This window comes from Quercus robur, chromosome 8, assembly GCF_932294415.1.
Source record: "Quercus robur chromosome 8, dhQueRobu3.1, whole genome shotgun sequence".
In the NCBI taxonomy this organism is placed as follows: Eukaryota; Viridiplantae; Streptophyta; class Magnoliopsida; order Fagales; family Fagaceae; genus Quercus; species Quercus robur.
In genome coordinates this window covers 29,536,113-29,563,692 of record NC_065541.1, presented here as the reverse complement: position 1 = coordinate 29,563,692, position 27,580 = coordinate 29,536,113, and the positions used below count along the sequence as shown (strand labels likewise).

Below are 27,580 nucleotides of genomic sequence, written 5' to 3'. Positions count from 1 at the left end.
CCATAGGTTTGAGTCCGAGGACCATGCAATACCTTGGTTCTGTCCAAAACTTGATCTTTAAGTAGTTGGTTTCCCCATAGGTTTGAGTCCGAGGACCATGCAATACCTTGGTTCTGTCCAAAACTTGATCTTTAAGTAGTTGGTTTCCCCATAGGTTTGAGTTCGAAGACCATGCAATACCTTGATTCTGTCCAAAACTTGATCTTTAAGTAGTTGGTTTCCCCATAGGTTTGAGTCCGAGGACCATGCAATACCTTGGTTCTGTCCAAAACTTGATCTTTAAATAGTTGGTTTCCCCATAGGTTTGAGTCCGAGGACTATGCAATACCTTGGTTCTGTCCAAAACTTGATCTTTAAGTAGTTGGTTTCCCCATAGGTTTGAGTCCGAGGATTATGCAATACCTTGGTTCTGTCCAAAACTTGATCTTTAAGTATGGGGAGATTAGCCCCTCGGCCAAGGTGTGGGACATTGGTTTTTGGGGGGATCAGCTCCTCGGCTAAGCCCCTAGAACCATCCGCACTACTGACGCTTCAAAGCGTAGCCCCTATTGAAGAAACGTAGCCCCTAGTGGAACTTTATGTTAGGACACTACAACAGGCTGTTGGAAATGATGGGGGGGAACTTTCTCGACCCACCGCCTGTGCCAACACACAAGCCTTTCCCACAGACGGCGCCAATTGTAAGGACTCGATTAGTAACGACCCAAAATGATATTGGGTTCGCACGTAAAAAGGTCCAAACAATATCATTTGTAGAGCGTGGGTTTTAAAGGCTAGGCCTTAGTCACCGTACGGTGGATAGTTGTGGTGTTCATACAGAACTAAATCTTGTTCGCTCGGGGAGTCTTTCTCCTTGAGTCGGTCTGGGAGGCTCTGGTTTTTGGCCCTTTTTCCCAGCCTCCCTCCTGGATTGCTTATTTTTCCTTTTATAGTAGCTTTCATTCCCCTCCCAACGTCCACGTGTAGGTTCAACTTTCTAGGACTGATACTTGTCCCATTAGCCCATACCCAGAGTGGTTGGGGGTGGTTGTAAAAAACTGAAAAGCATTGCTCTGTCTGCCGCAGAGTATTTAATGGCAGTAATGGCAGCCTTTCTTTTGTCATTTGTCGCCATACTATCCAGGGCTCCCTATCTATCGATGCGGATATGTTCGGCTCTTCCTAAAACTGTTCCTATGCCGTTCTTGTCATTTCTTTTAGGAATGCCTTGGGGATGCCGAGGACAGAATCATCCTCGGCTGTATATCAAAGCTACTTGGACTTTCCTTGTGTGTCCTCGGCAATTCCTCTCCTCGGCTCGGGCCTTGGGCCCTGATGTAAAGTGGGCCAGGGCCAGTGGGCCAGGGCCACAAATTATTAGACCCCACATTTAGGATTCCTCATCAAGCACACTATTACCCCGTAAGATTTTGGGGCTATTATTGAGCAGGTCCAAAGTTGTCCAGCAGGTTGGAAAACTCACCTGTTGTCCTTTGCTGGAAGGTTGGTCCTTACCCAAGTAGTCACAGATGCTATTCCTAGTTATATCATGTTTTTCTCTTTTCTATCTTCTATAGTGACTCAGTGTGTGGACAAGTTGTCCAGGAATTTCCTTTGGGGAATGACGGAATATAAGAGAAAACTTCACTTGGTTAGTTGGAAGAAGATAACTAAGCCAAAGAAAGAGGGTGGTATAGGTCTTTAGGCAGCCAAGGAAAAAAACATAGCCTTACAGGCCAAAGTGAATTGGCGGTTCCATTCTGAAAAAGACTCTTTATGGGCTCGTGTCCTATCACATAAATATCTCTAAGTCAAGGGTTTGCTCATCTACTTGGGCAGCAATTACAAAATGAGAAGTTGTTTTCAAGGGTGGCTCCAAATGGATTGCAAGTAAAGAGAGTTTCCTTTTGGTGTAGTTTGATAAATGGATGAGTAAAGGAACTTTAAAAAGCACGCTGATGGGTCCACTTAATAGGGGTAAAGAGATGAGAACCCCAGGAAATACTTGAAATCAGAAGTCATAGCTAAAGCTTCAGAATTTTCTTTCCTAGGTCTGGAAAAGAAGGTGGAATCAACCAAGAGAATCATCCAAGTTAAATGGAATCGGCCTATGGCAAGTTGGTATAAGCTAAACTCTGGTGGGGCAACCTAAGGTGCACTGGAGAAAGAGGAATAATTAGAAATGTAAATGGGGATTAGGCGAGTGAGTATGCAAGGGCTATAGGGAACACATCTATGGAGCGTTTGGTTTGCCGTGATGTTACATTACACCATAATGTTACATTATTGTAATCTTGCATTAATGTAATCTCAATACAAGAATACAACATTACATTGTTTAGGAAGATGATGAGATTAAGGTAATGTGATATATTTTGTAATTTTAGATTATGATAATGTTAGAAAAATAAAATAAACCAAAAACCTTAATGTTACATTATTGTAATGTGCATCACATCAAGAACATATCACAAAGAGCCAAACGCCCCCTAGAATTGCTGTTGAATTTTGGGCACTAAAAAGCTAGTATTAATTTATGCTTGTCCTTGAATCGTCCTATTATGGAGATTGAGTTGGATTTGAAACGAGGTTAAGGTGTACTTATGCACTTACTAGGAAGGGAGTTGTTCTTTCTCAAGACTTTGTTGTATTTTCTAAGGCCCCTTTGAATGTGGCTCTTCTGCTTTGTCTAGATTCTGCTGGAACATTCCATTTCTTGCATGACTCTTTGGTAGCTTTTAATATATTCTCCTTTTCTAAAAAATATAACTCCCATGGTCATTGTCCCAATCCAAGGTTGTCAAAATTGGGATCCTACGTAGAATCACAAGAGGTAGGTAAGATCGTAGATTGTAAGGCCCTACTTATTTTTAGATTTAAAGCAAAAAACACATTGATAGTGACTTTGTATATTGAATAATCACGTAAATTATAAATCTTCCATAAAAAAATAAAGATTTTAATCATATAATGTAATTTGCATGTCCTACATTGCTACATCTATACTAATGAAACAAATATTGTAGGGACACGATTCTCAAACAGCCCAGCAAGGACGTTGGGCTCGCGCGTGAAGGATCCCTCACAATAAGATTTGTAGAGAGTGGGCTTGAAAGGCTAGCGTTTGGTCACAAGGCGTTGGTCCAAACCGGAATTCAGGGAAACTCAGATAAGAAAAGGCTTCAGCCTGGATATCCAAGCCCTACAGCTTTGTAACTTGAGGGATTGGACTCCTCGGATTATGTCCGAGGAGCACTAATGCCTTTCTCCGGTTACCCGGCGGTGGGTTTTCCGTGGTGGTGTACATATATTGTCCGGGCATTCTCATCCCTGGAGTTTTTCCCAGGAAGTGAGATGGGGATCCCCCCTCCTCCTCCTTCTCTAATTAGTTTACCTTACCTTTTATACTAGCCTACGTTTGTTGTCCCTCGTCCACGTGTAGGGTCAACTTTTCCAGGACTGATATTTGTCCCGTCAATCTAATCCCAGAATTGTTGGGGATGGTTAATGAAGCCTAAAAATCAGGTTCTGTTAGGTGTAAAGTCTTATCAGTGAAGGGTATTAAGGACAACTTCCCTGAGATATTTTAGATCTTCTTACGGATTTGTTCTTATAGCTCTCTTTTACCTCTTTTGTCAAGGGAGCTTTAGGCTTGCCGAGGACTAAACCGTCCTCGGCTGCATATCTGGGCCATCCTCGGCCTTACACTTTTAAGCTTGGGCCATAACTTTTTTTCAGCTTGGGCTTGCGGGCTCCCCACAAGCAAGTGGGCCTGGCCCATAAACTATCGGGCCCCACAATAGCCCCTCAAAACCCTGCTGTCCAACATCTTGGTTGGAAAGGTGGGTTTTGGTAATGCCGAGCCTTTATTATGGCTCATTCATTTCAGCCCTTGAAGGACGCGGGTAACTCTTCACATGCCCAAGGAATGTACCGGTCTACGAGCTGTTCCCCTTAATTTGCGCACGTTGCCCTTATGCCGTTTGGGTATTCGAGGCGCGTCTTTAATATCCTCCCTTTACGAGGCCTCCCAGATCTGACGGTTATTGATGGTGTGGGAGAACGAAACGACGTATTCTTATTTGTAGGTTTCCCTGGGGATCTGAACGTGTTATGTACCCTTTTCTTCGTCCCTTATATAAAGAGAGAAGACAAAAGGTGATTCTCTCATATCTGAATCCCCTAGGCTCTTCCCAGAGTTCACTTCTTCCCTCTGGTTATACCCTATCCAATAATACGTTCACCATAGTAGTCAGCCATGAATAAACCATTCCTTTCCCAGAAACGCCATGTCCTAATAAAGCTTGAGATGGCTTGGTCAAGGCAAGGATGGCGGAGACTCAAGATTTGTCTCCCCTTCCTTTTAGCCAAAATCCGAAGCAGGGACTCGTCACATCTCACTTTTGGTGTGACTGAGTCAAAAACAGCCATTATCACCACCGTCCGCTCTCTCACGAGCATATCTAACATGGCGCCAGCGTGTTAGGAGTCAGGACTGGGGCAGAGACTAAGTGCCCCTACTTCTTCCTCTCTTCGTTCACTGGCGCCCCCCTTTGCCTCTCTCTCTTCTTCTCCTCCTTCCTACTCATGTCCTCCATCTTCTTCATTCATCTCCTCCATCTTCTGCTCATGTCCTCCATCTTCTTCTTCCTTTGCGCTCCTTGATGACAAGAGCTTGCTGAAGTGCTTCCATGTGTTCCAATTCTTCTTCCTTCTCCTTCATCTTTTTCTAAAGAAGGTTCTTCTCCTGATATAAGCAGTATTGAGGCAGAGATTGGAGAGACTTTGAAGGCGAGTTTAAAAGACACCTGACCGTTTACTGATCTGTATTGCGGATGCTATTGTTGATTTAGTAATTCATTTTTTGTATAGGCTTGTTTAATCCCTTCTTTGTACGTTGTAATAATTTTTCATATTAATAAAAGTTATTGTTATTCTACTTCGCATGTTCTATTTGTATGTTTTAATAAATTTGCAAACACTGCTCGGCACAATAGTATAGCATTTGAATCAATGACAACTAAGGCCAAAATACGTGCTAATAAAAAGATGCCACCATAATTTTAACAGAATTACTTAACATAGCAATGCCGACCAGGGAGGGACGACACTTACCTCAAAATTAGCCAAGATGAGGACTGAGTATTCGATACGGTGTAAGAAGTAACTATCCGAGGACATGTCATCCGCAAAACGAACAGTTTCCTTAGGCTATTGAATAGGGGGTCATTTTGCCATCTTAACATACTGGCCTTAACATTTTACAGTATTGGAGCCGAGGACTTTCCCGTCCGAGTAGTTGGCCTTCCCATAGGCTTGAGTCTGAGGACCATACAACGCTTTGGTTCTGTCCAAAACTTTTTAGAGTACTTGGTTTCCCCACAGGCTTGAGTCCGAGGACCATGCAATGCCTTGGTTCTGTCCAAAACTTTTTAGAGTACTTGGTTTCCCCACAGGCTTGAGTCCGAGGACCATGCAATGCCTTGGTTCTGTCCAAAACTTTTTAGAGTACTTGGTTTCCCCACAGGCTTGAGTCCGAGGACCATGCAATGCCTTGGTTCTGTCCAAAACTTTTTAGAGTACTTGGTTTCCCCATAGGCTTGAGTCCGAGGACCATGCAATGCCTTGGTTCTGTCCAAAACTTTTTAGAGTACTTGGTTTCCCCATAGGCTTGAGTCCGAGGACCATGCAATGCCTTGGTTCTGTCCAAAACTTTTTAGAGTACTTGGTTTCCCCACAGGCTTGAGTCCGAGGACCATACAATGCCTTGGTTCTGTCCAAAACATTTTAGAGTACTTGGTTTCCCCATAGGCTTTAGTCCGAGGACCATGCAATGCCTTGGTTCTGTCCAAAACTTTTTAGAGTACTTGGTTTCCCCATAGGCTTGAGTCCGAGGACCATGCAATGCCTTGGTTCTGTCCAAAACTTTTTTAGTTCAATTTCTCCCTTTCTTCAGGTATATCACGAGGCGCCGAGCAGGAGGTTGCCCTCGGCAGCGGCTATTCCTCGGCGTGGGCCATAGTCCCTGGGCCCTTATGCAGAACGGGCCTGGACCGCGAATTCACTAGGCCCACGAATTAAGAGGTATTTATGCAATCTTTGGCCACGCGGTACTTTCTGATGTCCCAGTGTTCGAGGTGCGCCTTTACGAGGCTCCTTTAATCTTGTGGTTGCAGTTGACGTTGGAAGTTGGGCCAGAGCCATTTTGTCTGTAGCGTTCCTTGGGACGCTGCGTGAGTTGACTGCCACCACCTTGTCTTTTCAAATAAATAGGAGGGAGAGAGAGTTGCTTTATATACACACAGCTCCTTCAGTTTCCTCCCAAATCCCAACTCCTATATTCAGTGCTGTCCTCCCTTAACATAACATGTTTGAGGCGAAGGTTGGGAAGGAAGAACTCTCTCCGCCACAGAAGCGCCGTGTCCTCATGAGACTCAAAATAGTAAGGTATAGGCGCAGGAAGCATAAGTTCAGGGGAATACTCCATTTCGACCGAGGGGAAAGGGTGTTTCTTCCCCTTTTAGTCAAAATCCGAAGCAGGTTCTGTTCATGCCAGAATCTTGGCGTGTCAGAAGAAAGATTCTCCGCCATCAGTGCCTCTGCCTTGTGGCAGGCAAATATTTAGAGAAAGCCCCTCAACTTCCGGCTCCCTGCACCTTTCCTTCAGCGGTGTCAGGCTCAAGTTGGGTTCTCTCTGCACTCTAGAGCTTCGAGGTTGCGGGCCCCAGGCTGGGTTCTTTTGCTGCCTGAGTTATGGGCATGTAAAAGCACTGAGGAAGAATGAGGTCTTGAAGCAGTAGCCAACCTCTTTTCTGTGCCACCTCCTCGGCTTTGTTTTATATACTTTTTCTTGTATCTTCCTATTCAGTTACGTAGTGAGCTCTTACATAAGCTGATTCCGGCTTTTCATTGTACGCTGTACTATTTCTTTGTTTTAGTAAAAATAGAAATCTATTTACATGTTTTGAGTACTGATCTTTTGGCAACACTACTTTGTGAATGGGTGTGCTCCATGGGTATGTTTCTTCAAGAATATTTAGAGCAAGATACCTTGAAACATAATCTAACTAACTCTAATTTACCAATACTACCAGGCATTATATCGATAATTCATAGTAAATCAAACTTAGGAAACTAGCCGGGGTAACAGTTGAATATTCTATGATAAGCGCGTGAATACCGTCCAAGACTGATAATCTCTAAATAATCCATGCGAGCAGTCGACTGGGAAGTAGGGAACTTCGATTGTGTTTTTGTGTATTTGGTTTCCCTATAGGCTTGAGTCCAAGGACCATCCAAGTCCTAGGTTCTGTCCAAAACTTATGGTCTTTCTTTTACATACTTAGTTTCCCCATAGGCTTGAGTCCGAGGACCATGCAAGGCCTAGGTTCTGTCCAAGACTTGTAAGATTTCTTTTTTGTACTTGGTTTCCCCATAGGCTTGGGTCCGAGGACCATACAAGGCCTTGGTTCTGTCCAAAACTTGTAAGATTTCTTTTTTGTACTTGGTTTCCCCATAGGCTTAGGTCCGAGGACCATACAAGGCCTTGGTTCTGTCCAAAACTTGTAAGATTTCTTTTTTGTACTTGGTTTCCCCATAGGCTTGGGTCCGAGGACCATACAAGGCCTTGGTTCTGTCCAAAACTTGTAAGATTTCTTTTTTAAGTAATTTTTTCTCTATACTTATTTATTTTTCGAAGGTTAACCCCTAGGCCAGGGAGGGGAGAGTTGGCTTGAGGCCGGAAGCCCCTAGAGCTGCCCGCGCCGTTAGCAGTGCAAGGCGTAGCCCCTAGCAGAAGCTTATGTCAGAATAACAACTGCACGTCGTCGGAGATGGGAAAAACTCGCGAATCTCTGCTTGCTAGAGAGTTGACTCATGCGCCACCCGTGCCAACGCGCAAGCCTTCCCACAGACGGCGCCAATTGTAGGGCACGATTCTCAAACAGCCCAGCAAGGACGTTGGGCTCGCGCGTGAAGGATCCCTCACAATAAGATTTGTAGAGAGTGGGCTTGAAAGGCTAGCGTTTGGTCACAAGGCGTTGGTCTAAACCGGACTTCAGGGAAACTCAGATAAGAAAAGGCTTCAGCCTGGATATCCAAGCCCTACAGCTTTGTAACTTGAGGGATTGGACTCCTCGGATTATGTCCGAGGAGCACTAATGCCTTTCTCCGGTTACCCGGCAGTGGGTTTTCCGTGGTGGTGTACATATATTGTCCGGGCATTCTCATCCCTGGAGTTTTTCCCAGGAAGTGAGATGGGGATCCCCCCTCCTCCTCCTTCTCTAATTAGTTTACCTTACCTTTTATACTAGCCTACGTTTGTTGTTCCTCGTCCACGTGTAGGGTCAACTTTTCCAGGACTGATATTTGTCCCGTCAATCTAATCCCAGAATTGTTGGGGATGGTTAATAAAGCCTAAAAATCAGGTTATGTTAGGTGTAAAGTCTTATCAGTGAAGGGTATTAAGGACAACTTCCCTGAGATATTTTAGATCTTCTTACGGATTTGTTCTTATAGCTCTCTTTTACCCCTTTTGTCAAGGGAGCTTTAGGCTTGTCGAGGACTAAACCGTCCTCGGCTGCATATTTGGGCCATCCTCGGCCTTACACTTTTAAGCTTGGGCCATAACTTTTTTTCAGCTTGGGCTTGCAGTCTCCCCACGAGCAAGTGGGCCTGGCCCATAAACTATCGGGCCCCACAAATATATTTAAGTTTTAACGCAATGTATTTAAAAAGTTCAATGAATGTTTAATTAGAAACCAACCAAGTACCAAAGTACTAACACACTTTTTCCTTCAGCAGCAACTCTTAAACCCTCATCATCACCTAACATTGATAACCAAATGATACAATAGTGATCACACATTCACACTATACATATGTAACTTTTTTTAAAAAAAAAATCTATAAAGGAAGGCATTAGAATTGTTACTTCATTATCTTTATCAAAATCCGTACCATCATCTTCTGGTTGACACCCTTTGCTAACCATTCATCATCCGAATACAAGTTCTTCAAACCAATTTCTTCTATTGCACTTGATGGTTTAGGTATTTTCTCTTTTATCTTTAAGTTTGATATAATAAATGCCAATTCATTCATTTTTTTTTTTTTTTTTTTTTTGTTTAAACAATTTCCTCCTTTTTTAGTGTACTTAAAGTTGTACCAATTTTAATAGAGAATTCTCAATTGGGATAATATACCAAAGTCATTTGGTCTTACTATTCCAAATATACTCCAATTACTTTCACAACTTGAAAAGCTATATGTTAAGCTCAATATTCTTATAACAAAAAATTTCAATTCAAGAAAGTCATCTCCATATAAGTTCCACCACTTAGTTGATACATTTATGAAGTACAATGTCTTAGTCTTGAGGTTACAAATTACAACTTATAAAGATGAACTAAAAAAAAAAAAAAAAAAAAACTGATTTTTACACGTTTTGGTACAATCCTATACGATTCTACAATTTTTACGATTTTTGTGCAATTCTAAACGTTTTGGTGAGGAAAGATCGTAAAATCATGCGATCGTACGATTCAAATCATGATTTTGACAACCATGCCCCTATCACAAAGCTTTCAAAACAAGAAGAAGGTATTACATACTCAAAAAAGAAAACTAAATTTTTAGTTAAAAAAAAAACTTTTAAATGATTTTTAAAAAAATAAGCAAAACAAGAGGAAGTAAAAAAAACAATTAGTTGTTTCTGTTTGGTGTGGATAGACTGACATGGATTTTTGGTTTCTTTGTTTTTGGATTGAAATTTTTGTGAGTGTGGAGTAGAAAAAATATATATTTTTTTTAATTTGGTACAGGTTGTAAATTTTTTTTTGTGTAAATTTTTTTGTAATTTTTTAATTAAAAACATGACACATCATTAAAAAAAATGTCAAGTCGTTCTTTAGGCACGTAAATAACACCATTAACAACCGTTAGTAAAATAACCCAGTTTTAAAACTTGAAGTTCCAATATTATAATTTCGTCAATTTTTTAATAAAAAATAAACCAGTACCATTTTTTTCAAAGTTCTAGGGTTTCTACATTCAAATTAGATTAAAGAGTCCGTTTGATGGTGACCCAAAACTTGGGGTTTTTATTTTTTTTAATATATATACATATATCTCTATCTTACCCTATTTTTTCTGGATATTCCTTCCCCTTTTTAATTGGCCGAGAAGTAAAGAACAAAATAAAAAATGAATGACCGTCTCATTGCAAAAAGAATTTTGAAAAAACAATTATACTCTCTAGGAAACGTCATACACTCATACTCATAATTCATGTAATCCGGTCTGGAGCTGTTTGATTATTATCAGACAAATCAGTCTCAAAAATTTCTCAGGTTGATTCAATTACATAATAGAGTTTAATATTTCGGGCAAGGATAGATAATAAACAAAGAGAGTGATAAAATAAAAAACAAGAAGAACGAAACAAAACCCTATAAAAGGTCAACGTATGCTTTCAATATATTTGCATACGTTTCTAGAGTAAAAGGCAGTGGGGACCAGCACTACGAGTATACCAAAGTTGTAGTTTCTGAATAGGAATGATTATCAACTGTCATGTCTATGCTAAATTTTTATAACATTCATACATGTAGACTTTGCGAACTCATATGAAGCACTTTGCTGGCCTGGAGAGTGGAGAAATATATATATATATATATCATATAAATTGTGGCCCTTCATTCATTAAAGACAAACCCACGGACATCAGTTCCCCGAAACTGTGATTTGAGATGGCAACAGGTTTGAAACCACCTCTGATAAAAAGCTTTACCGTATTCCAAGTTTATGCAGCAAGCCACCTCCCTTTCTTGCCGGAGAGGTCAGTCGTGCATCCCGGATGCATCAACCAGCTCCCAGGATCACCAGGCTTGAGAATTGTGGGCTCCCCAAGCTTCCCCTCTTAGCCCTCACTTACTTGCCTCACATTTCGTGCAAAATAAGAGAAACAAAGACGCCAAACAACCACAAAGAGAATTTATAAATTTATATTAAAAAAATTAAAATATAAAACCATGCTCTAACAACCCAAAGGTTAATAAACAACCCGTTAATGTCTACGATAGCAAGTTTGGTCCAGACTACCAAAGTTTCATCTGCCATCCATTGGCAGCCAACCCAAACATTTGACACATAATACCGTCATCCCTCAAAAGGTCCTCCTAGTTAGCAAAGTAAACAAGTTCGGCCATTCAATACAAAAGTAGGCAAACACCCCTCCCCATTGAAACACAAGACAATTCTTCAAAATAAGACCACAAAGTTCCAAGCAACACTTTTGAAATGGGCATATCACACCAAAAATATCCGAATTAAATTATGACACAGGCCGGATAACAGAACATTAGTGAAAGCCTTTGATGTATGAAATCATTCAAGTTATGAACTCAAAATTTACAGTATAAATTGGAAGGTGGAATCCAACTTGCTGACTTTAAAGCAAGCTCTATACTTCACAACAAATAATTTTGAAAGTTTCACACCAGACCTATAACAATCATAAATCTACGTATGGCATTTGGTGTGATCAGAAATTTTTCTAGCAACAACTAGCATCCGGTTCAATATCAAGAGACAATCTTGTAGAAAAGAGAACCCGGCACTCCTGTGGCCGAGTATCTTCAGAAAGTTGCACAATACATACTTCATAACCACAATGCAGAAATTTGAACTTGGTAACTAATTGAAAATCACAACAGACAAAAAGGGGGGGGGGGGGGGGGGGGTGGGGGGTCTGAACGTTAATACAGAAGTACAATTAGCATCTTAGAAGCTAAATACTACTCCATATAGGACCTCAAATTTATTACCAAAAGAGAGAGTTCAGGAAAAATGAATATGTAAAAAATACATTGGAACACACAGGCATGAACACAAACCAAAAACGGGCCACAGCTCAATACGAATGTGTGTTTAAGCAGATACTTGGATGAAGAGTATTGTATCAAGGACCAAAAGCATTAAAGCAGTGCCAGCCTTTTTAAACCGAACATGTAGATAGATCAATGTACATTGAGCGGAAGCAAAAAGCAGCAGAGATAGCCATGCATAAGCACTCAAGGACTCCAGACTCTCATCACAGCACTGATCAGCAAAGACTCACATTTATTAGGTCACAACATTCAGTCAGCAAGTTACAACTATAGATCCCTCAGGCATCCATATCAGATAGCCTATGCATGTAAAGTCCAATGAAAGGGTCACAAGCAACAATATTGATAAAGTAGGCTCCTTTTTTAAAAGGATTAAACTTCCACAATCACCACCACGGGCCAAAAATTAGAATTAAATACTGCCATTGGTAATAAGCCTGCTGTTCCCACAAGACAATCCCATCACAATTCAAGCACCAACCAAAACAAACCCATATTGCACAAACATACTAAACTTAGACACATTAAGATGAACAGAATACGTAAAGCAATCTATAGAAGAAAGACTTTCAAAAATCGAACAGAATGGATAAAAAAATCCCACAAGAGTCAGCACACATCAACCCCTTAATAATTATACATTCAAAACAGCACACACTACTAAGGTCAAAACAGTTTGCGACCACTAGGCAATTGATCAGCACCATACAACAGATGCTATTTTATCAGGCAGGTAGTGATACCTTCACCAGCAGACTTCTTCAGAACCAAACATACTAACATTTTTTTAGGGTTAATAGCAAGCTTCTCCCACCTATGGTATAGTACTAATTCAATTTGCCAGCATGCAGTTCAAAAGCAGCAATTTACTAACCTAAGATTAGCATTTGTTAAATTGTGCCACTACATAAAACAGTGCAACCATCAAATACCACGAAATAACATAGATAGGAAAAGTGCCATTTTTCTTGGCCACACAAGGATAAAATGTTACTTCTCTAATCACAGGTGTGTACCATGTCACTTTTTCTTAGGCTATGCGATTTGCACAAGTATTGATGGGGTAGTCACTTTTTAACCAACAGGTTGGCAAACCAAATTTGCTCAATAGAAAAGGTGAAGTGCAAATGACCCTTCTATTGATAATCTGTAATATCATACATACATAATGCATCCATCACATATTTAGTTGTATTTATACTTTTTTTTTTTTTTGATTAGTTGTATTAATACACATTTTTTAGCCCAATTAAATAACTAAATATGGGTGGGCAAGCCATACCAAAATGAAGGAAAATGTTTGCACTTAAAAATATAAAAACCAAGCATACACATTAGTAAAGAAGGGCAAAAAAAAATAATGTCAATAATTGTATTACTAAAACTATATTATTAAAAATAGCCCAGATGGCACATTGGGTCCTGATAGAAGTACAGAACTAGTCTAACTCAGTTGCTTTGACTACAAGCACTCAGAAAAACAGAACATTATAAAAGGTGCAGACGAAGGGGCTGTAAAGGAACAGCTAATACATTCATCACACTCTGCAATCACGCAATCACCAGAACCACATAAAGCATCAGCGCCCAATAAGCTGTCATACACCTGAATCAACATCCATTCACAACTCAATACATCAATCAACATCCATCATGCAAAACAAAGTTCATTCTAACTCAAAGCAATAATCAAAACAAACTACAAAGCAATATTATACCTTTTTGGAGCACCACTAAAAGAAACAGCTCATATGTCTTTCCTAACCACAAACAAAAACAAAGATGGTGTGATGCAGGATTCAAAACAAATTAAAAGCAACTACCAGGAAAACAAAGCAACCACAATCATAACTAGACAAATATAAGGCATATAATAAATCATGATGGGATCATGATATTAAAATGAAAACAATGGAAACACATCAGGAGGTAAATTTCATTCTCTTTGAAACAGTAACAACTGGAAAATCAATAAACTTATAGCAATTATATTTAAATTTCAATGAAAAACAAAAAAAAAAAATCTATAATTAACACAAATGACCAATCATCAGCAACTATATTAAAATTTTCAATAAATTAATGCATAATTAGAACCAGAAATTATATTCAAAATGTTTTATCAATATGCATGGCTAAGGACATATATTGATATGTACTGAATATAAAGTTAACAAGATATTGCCCATTTACTAAGAAAAAGATGGGCCAGCCAACATTGGAATTTTGCAATTCTTTTTCCATCAATCAAGTCCAATTGGTTCATATGACCTTTTGCCATACTATTTAACTACACCAACTTTAATCTTCAAAGCTTTTTCTTTATCTAAAATTATGATTATTTTAAATGGAAAAAACCCAGCTACAAATTAAAAAAAAAAAAAAAAAAAAAAAAAAAAAAAAAAAAAAACTGTCAAGAAGATCATCCATGCTCAATAGTAGATGGTTCGCTGATCAATGTGAATACTGACCCTCCATTTGGAGCACACAAATAATCCTATGCAAAATTACAAGCAAACAGAAGACAATTCAAGTTACTTATAAGTAGGTTTTAAGTCCAGCCCACTCTGAAAATCAGATTATGTCCACAAAATAAAGGCATCTAGCTAAATTAATGAAAACAACAATACACTGAATTTCAGTTGTGACAAGCCAAATTCTGAACATATATATGTCAATATAATTAACCGCCACAACCTAATTACAGATTAGATGATTGAGGAGTCACCTCACAGGAAGCAAGATACTGAAATCTTTTTAATGAATAATTGGTATAAAAAAGCAACTACATCTTATATACATCTTGACCTACAAAATTTCAGCACTCAGACTTGCAAACCAGAACTATTAGAGAATATAGAAGCATTATGCATCATTATCTATAAAGCCAATAATCAAGTAGATAGACTATCATAAAGCTTTGAAGAACTCAAAATCAGTCCATTCCTACAGGTGACACCAGTCCATAACAGAAATCATCAATTATGGACAAACAAAACCAGATTATCAAAATCTTATATACAAATAAGTCATGATACCACCAAATTAACGATGAATATCAAGTGATGGTACACTTCGATATAATTCTGACAAAGAGGGTGCTGGTTTGAAAAGTTAAACCATTTGATAATCAGTATTCAGCATCTCAGTTCAGCTTGAAAAAATGTGTCATTATACCAGTTAATTTCATGCCCAAAACCATAAATGAGTTAATTTTTAAATATCCACAACCCCAATAAAGTGCAGATACACAACCATTGTAATTACAAAACATACAAAGTCAGCAACAATCGCTGCCAAAAGAATCACATACAAAAATACCTGATCGTACAACACTTATCAATCAGGAAACACTTGAGTACCAAACAAACCACTTAGACTACTGGCAAAGCATACAAAACAAACAAATGCAAAAACACACACAAAGTGGCACAAACACACTATACACAATCCAGATCACACAAAACCCAGAACAAATTGCATAGCAAACACCAGTAAGAAGAGGCAACAAGCACAATCATAACATTGCATCAAGTCAGTCTAATCAACAACCAAATAAAGCAAATATGAATAAAACCCTAGCAGATTGAACATGAAAAAAGAACTAAACAGATGATTGTTTACCTCAGAAGTAATGTGGGACATTGGGGTACATTACCCCAGCACCAGGTGGAACCCTTGGTACTGGTGAGGTCCCAGTCCCTGGCTGGTGGTGCTGATTCTGATACCCAGATGAGGAAGACAAGCTATAATGCCCACTCTCTGGATACCCACCAGAGGGAATTCCCACCGAAGTAGGCGGCAATCTATACAAAGAAGAAGCCCCACCAACACCAACACCAACACCAGCACCAACGCCACCAGAGCCGCCTCCGGTGCCACTTAATCCCACTCCAGCTCCACCCAATCCAGCACCAGTCCCACCAATGCCACCATACCCACTATACGGCCCACCATACCCACCAGTGCCACCCAAAGACGAAGGCACCTGATTATTCACGGAGGATGGATGATGATGATGTCCTATAGGCTGCGGCGGCCCACCGTGAAACCCACCATACGATCCAATTCCGCCCGGCCCAGGATACTGCGACCCGGGAATGGAACCCATCCCCATACCACCAATACCATCATTCCCAGCAGCCCCACCAATAGGGCCCGGAACCTGAACCCCATCACCTTGCTTCCCTTTCTTGCCATCCACATTAGCCAGTTTGCAATTCAATTGCTTCCCATCAATAATCTTAAGAGGATTAGCCAACGCAGCCTGTGCCCCCTCAGGATTCTTGTAAACAAAAAGCGCAAAACCCTTCGACTTACCTGTAAATCTATCGAACCCCAACGGGCCTTCCTCGATCTCCCCATAGGACAAGAAATGAGAAAGAAGCTTATCAGGAGACATATCGTGTGGAACCTCCCAAACGTAGATCTTGCGTGACGACACGTCGGTGGAGTTGGTAGTCGACGAGGAATTCCCGGCGGCGGCGAGCTGTGTGACGGTGACGCGGCCGTCGATGCGTTTGCTGGGCTCTTTGAGGGCGAGGAGCGCGCCGTCGACGTGCTTGAAGGTGACGAAGCCGTAACCCTTGGATTTTCCAGTCTGCTTGTCGAGAATTACTACGGCTTCCTCGAGTTCTCCGTAGGAAGAGAAGAGGCTGCGGAGGCCTTCGGTGGTGGTATCCCAACCCAGGCCACGGATGAAGAGCTTGCGCTGGGAAGAGTCGGAGTCGGCGAGAGATCGGACGGCGTCAAGGACGTCCACGTGGCGAGAGGCGGCGTTGGCTACGATGTCGATGAGTTTACCCTTGTCGACGATGCGGTCCACGATCTTACGCACGTCTTCAGGTGTGAGTTTCGGGACGGAGGGGTCCATGTCCGAGACGGTCAGACCGACGCCATTTTCGTCGAGCTTTCGCTTCTTGGTCAGGTCCATTGGAATTTCTTTAAAAGAAGAAGAATAATGAAGAAAACCCTAACCCTAACCCTAACACGCTGAGTGTGAGGGGAGTCTGCTACTGCTACTGCTAGTGTCAGGTACACGCAGTTAGGGCCTCCTCTCTTTCACTCTATATTTATAGATTATTATTATTATTATTATTGTAGCCAGCATTAGTAGGGTTTTTATATGAATTGGGCTTGCTGTTGGTAGAGGGGATGTTCTAAACTTTGGGCTTACTCCCTTATTCGAGTCCACACTAGCCGGTTAGATTTTTTTTTTTTTTTTTTTTTTTTTTTTTTTTTTAAGGAATTGGATAAATTTTTCTTTTAATTTAAATTTTACCCCTCTAAATTATACCTCTTATTACACTTTGCACCTTAAATTTTCAAAATTTATGGTTACTAGGGGTGCCAAATGGCAGGTTAGGTCATAAATGGGTTAGGTGTGTAATTACTCATTTATAACCCGTTTTTATATAAATTAATTATCCATTATCCGTCCAACCCATTTAATTAATAACCCACTCACTTAACCCAATATAACTCAAATGCCTCTAAAATTAGTTGAATACCCTATTAACTTCCAAAATTACCAAATAACCCTTATATACCCAAAATAACCCAAATACCCCCTACATTTCCAAAATTACCAATATATCCTTGAACATCCAAAATACTCCTAAAATGTCCAAAATTACACAAAAGACAAAAAAAAGCCAAAAATTCCCAAGACAATAACACAAGTTGGAATGAAATTCCTAGTGCTTCAACTCTCAAAGGACTTCAAAGTTCTGAAAAAGTCATCTCTGCCGAGCCAATGACACCATTGAAAGGTGCATCAATCTGATCAAGCCTATGGTTGAGATAGCGTCTCAATTGGATGAGAATATAGAAATGTTCTTAAAGCTCAATTCAATTAAGGAAACAATTCAAAGGAGTATAATTGAGGCTAAAGCATAGATCAATGAGCTACAATAGAAAGTAGACACCTTCCCTTTGGCTAAAGGACTGATAAATGAGCTAAAGCAAAAAATAGATTCTTTGACCAAACAGAAGGGAAAGGGAAAGCAAGAGAAGAAAATGATCTACACCAATGGAAAGAAAGAATTTGAACAAACCGCAAAAAAATATTAGAAACTCAAGTAAGACTAACAAAATTAGAAGTTTATGAACTACACAAGTTTCTAGTATACTTTAAGACGGCCTCAACTCCATTGCAGTAATTAACCAATGATTTTTCACCTATTCCAACACTAAAAAATTCATAATTCAACTTGTTTGGTAGATGGTCTCAAAGAAACAAATCTAGAAGCAATTAAACAACACAATTGACACTCAAATAGAATTCATTACTAAAAAAAAAAGACTTTGAAGGCAAATCAAACTCTGAAATTCAAAGGAAAATAACTCAGAATGCCCACAAACTCTGAATCTTATTGCAAGCAAATCAATTTGAATACAATGCCACCAAAAAAAAAAATTTGCATAGTCACCAACAAAAACAATTTTTTCAATTATATTCCCCACTGAAACCAAAGAAGATCACAACAATATGAAAGACCCATAAGACTAATCCACACAAATAAGCAAAATGACAAGTGCCCATCAATCTCAGCAAGTATCTAATGGCACACATACATTAAAAAAACAAACTATAAGAAATAATATGGTATGTTAGGATTAGTGCCCTAAAATCTTATTGTATGATGCTATGTATGACATTATGTATGACTTAATATTGTGATTAATAAAGTTGTTTTATTATTATCTGAAATAATGGTAACATGAATATTCGGACATTATCATATAGTCCATGAGATGCATAGTATGTGATTTAGTCACAGAAGATATAAGTCACAAGTTCTTTGTAAACTCAGAATTTTAGTTCGCAGTCTGTGATAAAATTGGGCATTTCATCTGCGAAGACTATAACATATCAATTAAAATGATTTTTCTTGATCATGGAAGTGGAGACTTCTAGTTATGTGTTTATATGTTTTAAGAGTTAAGACATATTGAACTGGACCGCTATGAGATTTATTATTCTTCTAACGACTGTCAAATGAATAATAAATTTCACGACTTCTATTTACATGAACTCTTAATTCTAAGAGAATAATGAACCTGATCATAAAGTGTAGGTTGCTTTAATATATCAAGAGTGAGATCTAATGTAAGGGTCAAAACGTCAGTATGTTGGGCAGCCACATTTAGTGTTTATGAAACATATATTCTCAAGATGGAATTTATAGTCTCTTAACAGAGATATAAAATATTCTCTTGAGATAAGTTTAATGGGTTCGGTTATTTAGAGAGTTAGGCTTAACCACTTTAGTAAGAAATTACTAAAGTATATATTTATAAAATTGGATTTCATAAATATATGATTAATAACTTAAAAAGATTAAACAGGGTACTCAAGAATTAAGATATAGTAATTTACAAAGCGGCAGTCTACATTTATGACTTTGTATTACTATAAATATTTTATGAAGGGGTTGCATGTATAATAAAGTTTTGGGATATAATTTATTAATAAAGCCTAGAGTGCAATTATATTTATATAGTGGTATTAAATATAATTAATGGTAGCTTTGGACTTGTCAAGAGTTGACAGAAAAGCCCAAGGCCTATTGGAGCTAGAGTCTTATTTGTTCCCTTTTGGTCCCACTTCAAGCCACACATTAAAGCCCAATTGGAAAGGCCTAAAAGGCTAACCCAATTAGATAATTAGTTATGTGGAGAGAAACATACAGAATTTTTAAGAACATGAAATGGTGTGTATGTTAGTGTAAGACTCTCTTTCATTCTCCTAGAACAAAAACTGATTGAGAGACCACGCTTCTTGGGCAATAAGTGGAATTGGAGTGAAGAGCAAAAGTGTTCTCAAGAACTTCTGATCTTCGGTTTTGAAATTCACCACACCAAGGTACACTCTCTTATTCCTAAATTCTGAAACTTACATAGTACATGTTAACAATTGTGAATAAAGTAGATCTGTTAATTTTTTGTTGCATACATTCATATTTCCAACATGGTACTAGGTATATAAGAGTTAAAATTAAACTTAAGTAGAATGATAAGTGTAACTCAAATTAAACTTTAAAACTGAAGGATGAGTACCATAACATTCTACCCAATTTCGTTCATTTGTCATGTCCAACAAAACAAAGCAATAAACCATCCCAACTTTCATAAACCAACAACTGCCTAAAATAAAATTAGGGCTTCCAAGCAATCAAAAACAAAAGAGTAAGGCAAGCAAGGATTGGCACCATCCTTTATGTCCCATGCTTTCTAAAGTACTTAAGTTTCAACAAATCTACAAACCAAGGTGAATAAATTTAGTCTCACCTAACACACTCAAAAAAATCAAAAAAGACATGCTTGTCACTTTTCATGGTATAACAAAGTCTTGAAAGAATGTCAATTGAAAGAAAGAAGACGGTCACTTCAAATAAAAGAATGGGTTTTCAATACTACTGTTACAATAACAGTTGGATATTCCATATTCCTAGATTGTTAAGCCAGACAATAGCATGCCAATATGGTAAGATTCAGAACAATAATTTCCTCTAACTATTAAACATTATATAGAAATATTGAGGTGATACTCAAGAAAATCAAGCCATTTCTGTTGCAAGCAGGTCATCCTTTTCCTCTTAAATATTCACATATGCCAAAAGCAACTACAAACACCAAAAAATCTATAGGAATTAGTAAAAGCTTGAAACACAGAAGTTATTGAAGTCGTGACAATAGAGTTTTTATCTGGCCTCATTGGGTGCCCAATGGCTTACAGAGTGACCAAATCAGCACCATATTTCCTATTCAAGGTCTCATTAAGAAACTATTTATAAAAATTGACATTGCTTCCATAAAAATATCACTAGATGTCCATTTCTCTCACTAAATCTCGCCATATCCTACTGGCTTCTTCAACCAATGTAATCCTAACCCATGCTTTTCAGGCAGATTAGTGAGAATTCATTTACCAAAAAGAAGAAATGGAGACTCAAAACCAATTGGACTTTAATTATTTGTTCTCACTCAGACTCAGCCAAGCATTTCTTCTTTAATTATTTGTTCTCACTCATATCCAAAAAGCTAAGAACTCTCTGTTAAGTTTACAAAGAAAATCTACAAGAACAACATTATGCACTGCAATGGAAAAGTTTCTTCAAAATTGTGACACTAGACTTGTAAAACCACTCATCTACTTAGCAAATTTCAAGAACCACAGGTCCACAACTATCATGGTCTGATAACTACAACACTGAACTTACAATTAGGGAAGCAAAAATGCATCATATCATTAGGCATTTAATTAGAAATAAATTAAAAACAACAAATAATCCAGGAAAAAAAAATACTTGGCATTTAATTAGAACTAATTGAGCTAGAATTATGAAAATTACCTAAGCCTCATCATTATATTAATGTGTCCAAAAATACATAGGTGTTCAAAATCCTCCACAAGGTGATCCTCATCATGATCAGGTATAACTAGTAAAGTAAAAAACTAGTAAGAAAATATAAAAAGCGAGAATGCATAATTTAATAAAAATTACAAGTAGATGAAAAAGAGATTTACCCTACCCACAAAACAACCAGCTACGGGAACATAACAAAGCCTCTATATTTTGTGGCATTTTGTGGCAATAGACAACTGCAGTACTTATCAAGAATTCAACCACCAATGCTAAATGCAGACTCTGAGGCAAAAGTAGTGATAGGAATACTCATAATGTCACGACCTATTAGTGAAAGTTCCAAAAAGTGACCACAATTTGATTCCCAATATTGAAGAATTTCCAAGTCCATATGAGTGTTATGGTCAAATTGGGTCTCTTCCAAATACATATCTAATTGTGACTTACTATCGATTGAACCAGAAATTTGACTCTCAAATGTATCAAAACCAGCAATATCAGCATCTCTCACCTTCTCATTAGCACCACTACTAGATGCATTTTCAACCATATTGTGTGCTTCATAATTAGTAGCGTGTAAATATCCATCGAAAAGGGAATATAACTTGTCACGAAGATCCATCACCATTTTTGTCCCATTAGTGCCATAAAGTTGTCTATAACTGAACTCTACAAACTGCAACTTATATCGAGGACCTAAAATTACAACAAATGATAGCACAATGTTGTAACAGTCCCAATATTTATCAAATTTTTCTTTCATGGTTTTTGCCATGTCACTAATTACTATATTATCATCTTTCATATCTTCTAAAATACGCAAATGAATTTTCCATACACCATGAAAGTATAAGTTGGCAGTAAAGTATTGAGTGCCTAAAAAGAGAGTGGTGATGTCATAAAATGGCTTCAAAAACTTTGCTATCTTCCAGGCCTTATCCCATTCATCATCTGAGGGACAAGTGCGAAAGCTTCCATCAACAATACTCAAATTGTGAAATGCATTCTAAAATGTAAGAGTAGTCTCAATCATTAAATATGTTGAGTTCCATCTTGTTGGCACATCTTGTCACACTTTCTTACTAGTTAGATTAGGGAGTTCTTGAAGACATTTGGCAAATCTTACCTTCCTCATATCATTGCCTTTCACATATTTAACACTTTCACGTATGTTGTGCACAGCTTGCTCTATAATTTTCAAATCTTCTTGTACAATAAGGTTTAAAATATGAGGACCACAATGAACACGAAAGAACTCACCACTACAAGGCAAAGATGATCTAAAAGAAGGGTTTTTCTTCAAACTATTCACCAAGGTACCATTGTAAGAAGCATTGTCTAAAGTGATTGTGTCGGGGGCGAAAACGTTTTTCCTTCTGACAAATAAGATTTGTGTTGGGTTGGAGGCTTAAATCGAAACTCGACAATGGGCTCGAGGCACGGCCCAAAGGCTATCAGCGAAGATCCAAAGAACTCACTTTATTTTATGCCTTAGGCCTAGATTGAGACTGACAAGAATGGCCTGTAAACAATTCCTACAGTAGACATGTCAGCATGGTTAAAAGTATACTGTAAGAAATGGCCCAGCAGTAAAATGTTTCTATAGAAAATAGCTCAGCGGTAAAATGTCCCAGCCATAAAGTAAGACAGAACAGAATAAGCCTCCAACTATTATCTATTTTACAGATTAAGAAAAATATCCACATTTTCAAACTCATCATCCGTTGGCTTTGAAGAAGAGTCTTCTAACACAACAATATGAGGAAAAAATTCTATGGTGATAGTTATATCATAACTTTCAATAGTAAATGAGTAAATGAATATTATGGGCTCCATTATAACAAGTAATGAGAATAACTTAGTGTGAGATGAAGGGAGAGAAAGATATCCCAACTAACGCAGCAAGATCATTATGGTGCTAAGACATGCTCGTGAATATAGTATAAGTAGTGAGTAATTAGGGACATTTCAAGTAGTATGAGTAGAGAGAGAGTGTGTGTACAGTAAAGCTGCTAGAGCTCTCTGCTGGAGATAGATGAGTGTTTATGAGTAGAGGTATGAGAAGTATTTGTGACCTAGGAGCTGGGGAACTTAGTTTCTAAGCTTGAAACTAAGAACTCAGTGACTTTTTTCAGAGTTTAGAGAAGGCTAAACAGAGAGTTTAAGGAAGAACTCCTTTCTATTAGTGTATCACTTAGTGTATCTCGATCCCCTCAAAGGATTAGTAGAGAGTTCCATTTATAGTTGAGTTTGAGGGGGTAATTAGCAAATAATCTTTGCTAAATCTTCCTCAATCTTCAGAAAATCCTTAGAGAATCGTTCCTAGGATCTTTCGCCAAGAATAGCAAGCTCAGCTTTAGGATGTTCTTGCTGTTTTGGGTAATACAGCTGGGATTTTGACTTAGTATTAAATGCTGATTTGGCCTTAGCTAATGGGATTAAAGCATGTATTAGGCTAACAATCTTGGTTTTTCTGCTGCTAGAATCAGAGTTCCCTAAGGCAGATTGTATTATCCCAAGCCAGGTGTTAATCTTGAAGCCCTGTGCTGAGAACTCTACTAGGATCCCTTTGGTGCCCTCCAAACCATATTTCCCTAAGTTTTCCCCATTTAGGTTCATATGCTTGGTCCATGAACTAGAAAGTACACATTTTGGGCATGATAATGAACTGATTTCACGTTGTTCTAGAAGCCTTCATTGCTTGGTTATGGCTACCCTTGGTACTTGACCGAATGAGTTAGAGAAGGAAGGAGATACAGCTGGTTAAAGCTTCCCAGCTTTTTGTCATGTCACCTCAGCTTTATGTCACATGAGAAATGATGGAATTTAGCTTGGCAAAGAAGGGTTTAACCCCTGCTGGACACGTGTCCCTTTTCTAATCTGATTGGACATGCTGGAACTGATGGTGATGGGCTCCAACTGTCAGGTTGTGCTGAAATTTGTCTGGATAGCTCACGTGAGCTTCAGGTGCTGGGATTTATATGAGTTGGGCTGGCTCAGCTAGGCTTTGAGCTTCCTTAGGCTCGGTCATCCCTACAAAAATGAATAATTTTGTCATGGGTAATGTACATGGGTTTTTGTAGTTAGTTGATTATGGAAAAATAAGCACAGTTCCCATAAATTTTGTGAAAGAAATATTTTTGAGAGATGACTAATTTATATTTCCCATGAGTTAGGGACTTTAGTATATATTTTGCCAAGAAATAGTTTTGGGCTTTGAGCATAATGTAATAGTTTTTGCCAAAATAATATTTGGGCTTTGTAAAAATGGGTGTCAAAATAATATTTGGGTTTTGCAAAATAAGTGTCAAAATAGCATTTGGGTTTTGTAAAATAGGTGTCAAATTAGTATTTGGGCTTTGTAGGATAAGTGTCAAATTAGCATTTAGGCTTTGTAAAATAAGTGCCAAATTAGTATTTGGGTTTTGTAGGATTTCGTAAAAATATTACCGTGTAGCAACAGACTTTAGAAATGTCATATCATAACGGGTTTTAGAGGGGCCGTATCATAACGGGCTTTTAGAGTGCCGTGTCGTAACGGGCTTTAGAGTGTCGTATCGTAATGGGCTTTTAGAGTGCTGTATCGTAACGGGTTTTAGAGGTGTCGTATTATAATGGGCTTTTAGAGTGCCGTATCGTAACGGGCTTTTAAAGTGTCGTGTTGTAACGGACTTTAGAGGTGTCGTATTGTAATGGGTTTTAAAGTTGCCATATCGTAATGGGCTTTTAGAGTGCTGTGTCATAACGGGTTTTAGAGGTGCTGTATCATAACAGGATTTAGAGTTGTCGTATCATAACAGGCTTTTAGAGTGTTGTGTCGTAACAGGCTTTAGAGTTGTCGTATCGTAACGGGCTTTTAGAGTGCCGTGTCATAATGGGCATTAGAGGTGTCGTATCGTAACGGGTTTAAGAGTTGCCGTATCGTAACAGGTTTAAGAGTTGCCATATCGTAACGGGCTTTTAGAGGGGGTTTTGTTGGGCTTTTTGAATTTTCCCACAAGGTAAATGTTTTTTGGGCTTTTTTTATGGAGATAATATAATTTTGTGGCCCAATCTTGTTGGTAATATGATGGGTATTTTTTTTGTGAAAATCCAAGTTGGATAATATGTGGGTAATATGTGTGAGAGGGCCCAAGATAATTTATGGGGGTTATATAGGGAATATTTGTGAGAGCCCAAGGTAATTTATGGGGCTTATATAAAGAGTATTTATGGGAGCCCAATAACATGGAGAAAATTTGAGTAATATGTGGGGAATATTTATGTGGGCTCAAAATAGTTTATGGGCTTATGTGGTTATTTTTGTGAGTGGGCTAATAAAATTAAAGCCCGAAAATTTGTACTTCAACAGATTGTAAATACTTTTTTCTCAATGCCCCATTCTTTTAGAATGTTAAACAATCTCTCTGCGAAAATCTTACCACTACGAGGAGGTGGCGTATGAGAAAAACATAAAACCCTCATTTGCAACTCCCAATTTGCATCAATGTAGTGTGCAATGAATACCATGTACTCATTCGCTGTGGAAGATTTCCACAAATCTGATGCTAAGCAAATCTTGCCCTAGACTAACTCTAAAACATGTTTGAGATTTTCTCTTTCTCTCTTATAGATTTTCAAAACATATGACTTTGCTGTATTCCTAGATATTAGCTTAACATCAGGATTTAGAAGGATATGAATCTCTTCATTAATCTCATGCTTCGTAGATGAAAATGAGTAATTATGCCTAATAATTGCCATTGCAATCTTTTCACGATACATATCTTGATCAAGGGGAGGATGGTAAGGCTCACTATCATTTTCTTGATGACATTTCTTAGCATGACATGTAAATTACTAGTCCCATTCTCCTTATCTGCCATTAAAATATTAGTACATTTTCTACACTTGACTTTTTGATGGCCATCTTCATATAAAGGTAATATTTCAAAATCATTTCACACTTCAGAAGTTCTACCCCTACTTCTTTTGCTAGCACTTGAAACTGTTTGTTCAAATTCATCCATCCCCTCGGTTATAGACATGGTTCACCTTAAAAGATAAGACAATCAAAATCACAATTTCTACAAATATATATTTCAAATTAACCAAATCACAAAAGGCAAAAACATAGGTGACAATTTGAATAGAACCCAAAAGGTAAAAGTGGATAGATGCAAATTGTCAAACACCCAGAAAAGAAAAAAATCTTTAACTTAGAACTCAAAACCCAATTAAGAGAGGGATCTTAATCTTACCTTGAAAACGGGTCCAAAGCCACCTTCACCGAGCTTGTGAGTTATGTGAAAATCTTTAGTAGCAGCAACTAAGGTCTCAAAGGGAAATAGCTTTTATTCTTGTTGAGCTATCTTTTCCAAGTCTTTTTTTATTGCTTCCCTCTAATCAAACCCAAAAAAAAAAAAAATCATGGTCAGTAACAATCACAAAACAATAAACAAAAAATACGAAATGGGCTTTGCTTGTTACCTTTGCTTGAACTGAATTTGAAATGCTTAAACATATTTTGAACCAAAATTTTTTTGTCTCAGAAAACCCTAAACCCAAAATTCTTGAAAACTTTAACATAGAACTCAACCCAAGAATTGAATGACTTACCTGAGAAATCTGATGTGAAGATTGGAAACCTAGTTTATGTTGCACTCTAATATGGCCTTTGACAAGTTTTTGAGAGGGAAAGTAAGCGAAAGAGACGAATAGACACGACCTTCAACAATGCCTTTCTCACTTCTACGCACCGTCGAAACCCGACCTTAAATCTACTCTTCAGGTACCTTCTATCTCTCTCTAGAATTTCCTTAATTTGAAGTTTTAACCTGTTTGGTTACTAAAAAAATTTAAGGGAAAGAATGTATTTTAATGTGAAGGAGAGTGAGACTGAGGGCCAAATTTTTTGGTTTAGAAATTTAGAGATTATGTTGTTTATTTAAATTTTCGATTTTAAATGGGTTTAGTGGGTATTTGTGGGTTTATTTAAATTTAGATTTTAGATGGGTTTAGTGGGTATTAGTGGGTTTATCCATTTAGAGCCATCTAATTTAATAACCTAATGAGTCTTTACTCATTTAACCCAAATATTCAAATGAGTTAGGTTAAGACTTATCCAAATAAGGTGGGTTATGAGTGGGTTTATGGATATGAATAAAAATTGTCACCCGTAATGGTTATTACCCTAAACTGTAACTCATGTTTCACTTTGCACTTCACCGGCAATTTGGCTATCAACTTGGATGGAAAAGCATGGTGCCACGTGAAAAGATCTCACTGCTCATTTTTTTCAATTCTCTAAAAACAAATGAGAAATTATACTTTACCATCTTAAATTGTATTCCCGATTATAGT

The 27,580-nt window shown here is 38.2% G+C and overlaps 2 protein-coding genes across 4 annotated transcripts; both read right to left on the bottom strand.

The window, feature by feature from the left end:
* Positions 1-13,225: 13,225 nt before the first annotated feature.
* Positions 13,226-16,934, bottom strand: LOC126695147 (UBP1-associated protein 2C). Of its 3 annotated transcripts, none has more exons than XM_050391791.1 (3): positions 15,492-16,933; positions 13,586-13,627; positions 13,226-13,473 (listed from the first exon to the last, which is right to left on the bottom strand). In XM_050391791.1, exon 1 carries the CDS (start codon positions 16,798-16,800, stop codon positions 15,493-15,495), a length of 1,308 nt encoding a protein of 435 aa, XP_050247748.1. In that variant the 5' UTR covers positions 16,801-16,933; the 3' UTR covers positions 13,226-13,473; positions 13,586-13,627; position 15,492. The 3 variants fall into 3 exon arrangements, with proteins under 3 accessions (XP_050247748.1, XP_050247750.1, XP_050247751.1); XM_050391793.1 differs by having other exon boundaries at positions 13,586-13,622; XM_050391794.1 differs by lacking the exon at positions 13,586-13,627 and having other exon boundaries at positions 15,492-16,934.
* Positions 16,935-21,494: 4,560 nt separating this feature from the next.
* LOC126696119 (zinc finger BED domain-containing protein RICESLEEPER 2-like) lies at positions 21,495-22,373 on the bottom strand. Its single transcript, XM_050392905.1, has 2 exons — positions 22,365-22,373; positions 21,495-22,244 (listed from the first exon to the last, which is right to left on the bottom strand). The coding sequence occupies exons 1-2, from the start codon at positions 22,371-22,373 to the stop codon at positions 21,495-21,497; spliced, it is 759 nt and encodes a 252-aa protein (XP_050248862.1).
* Positions 22,374-27,580: the final 5,207 nt, after the last annotated feature.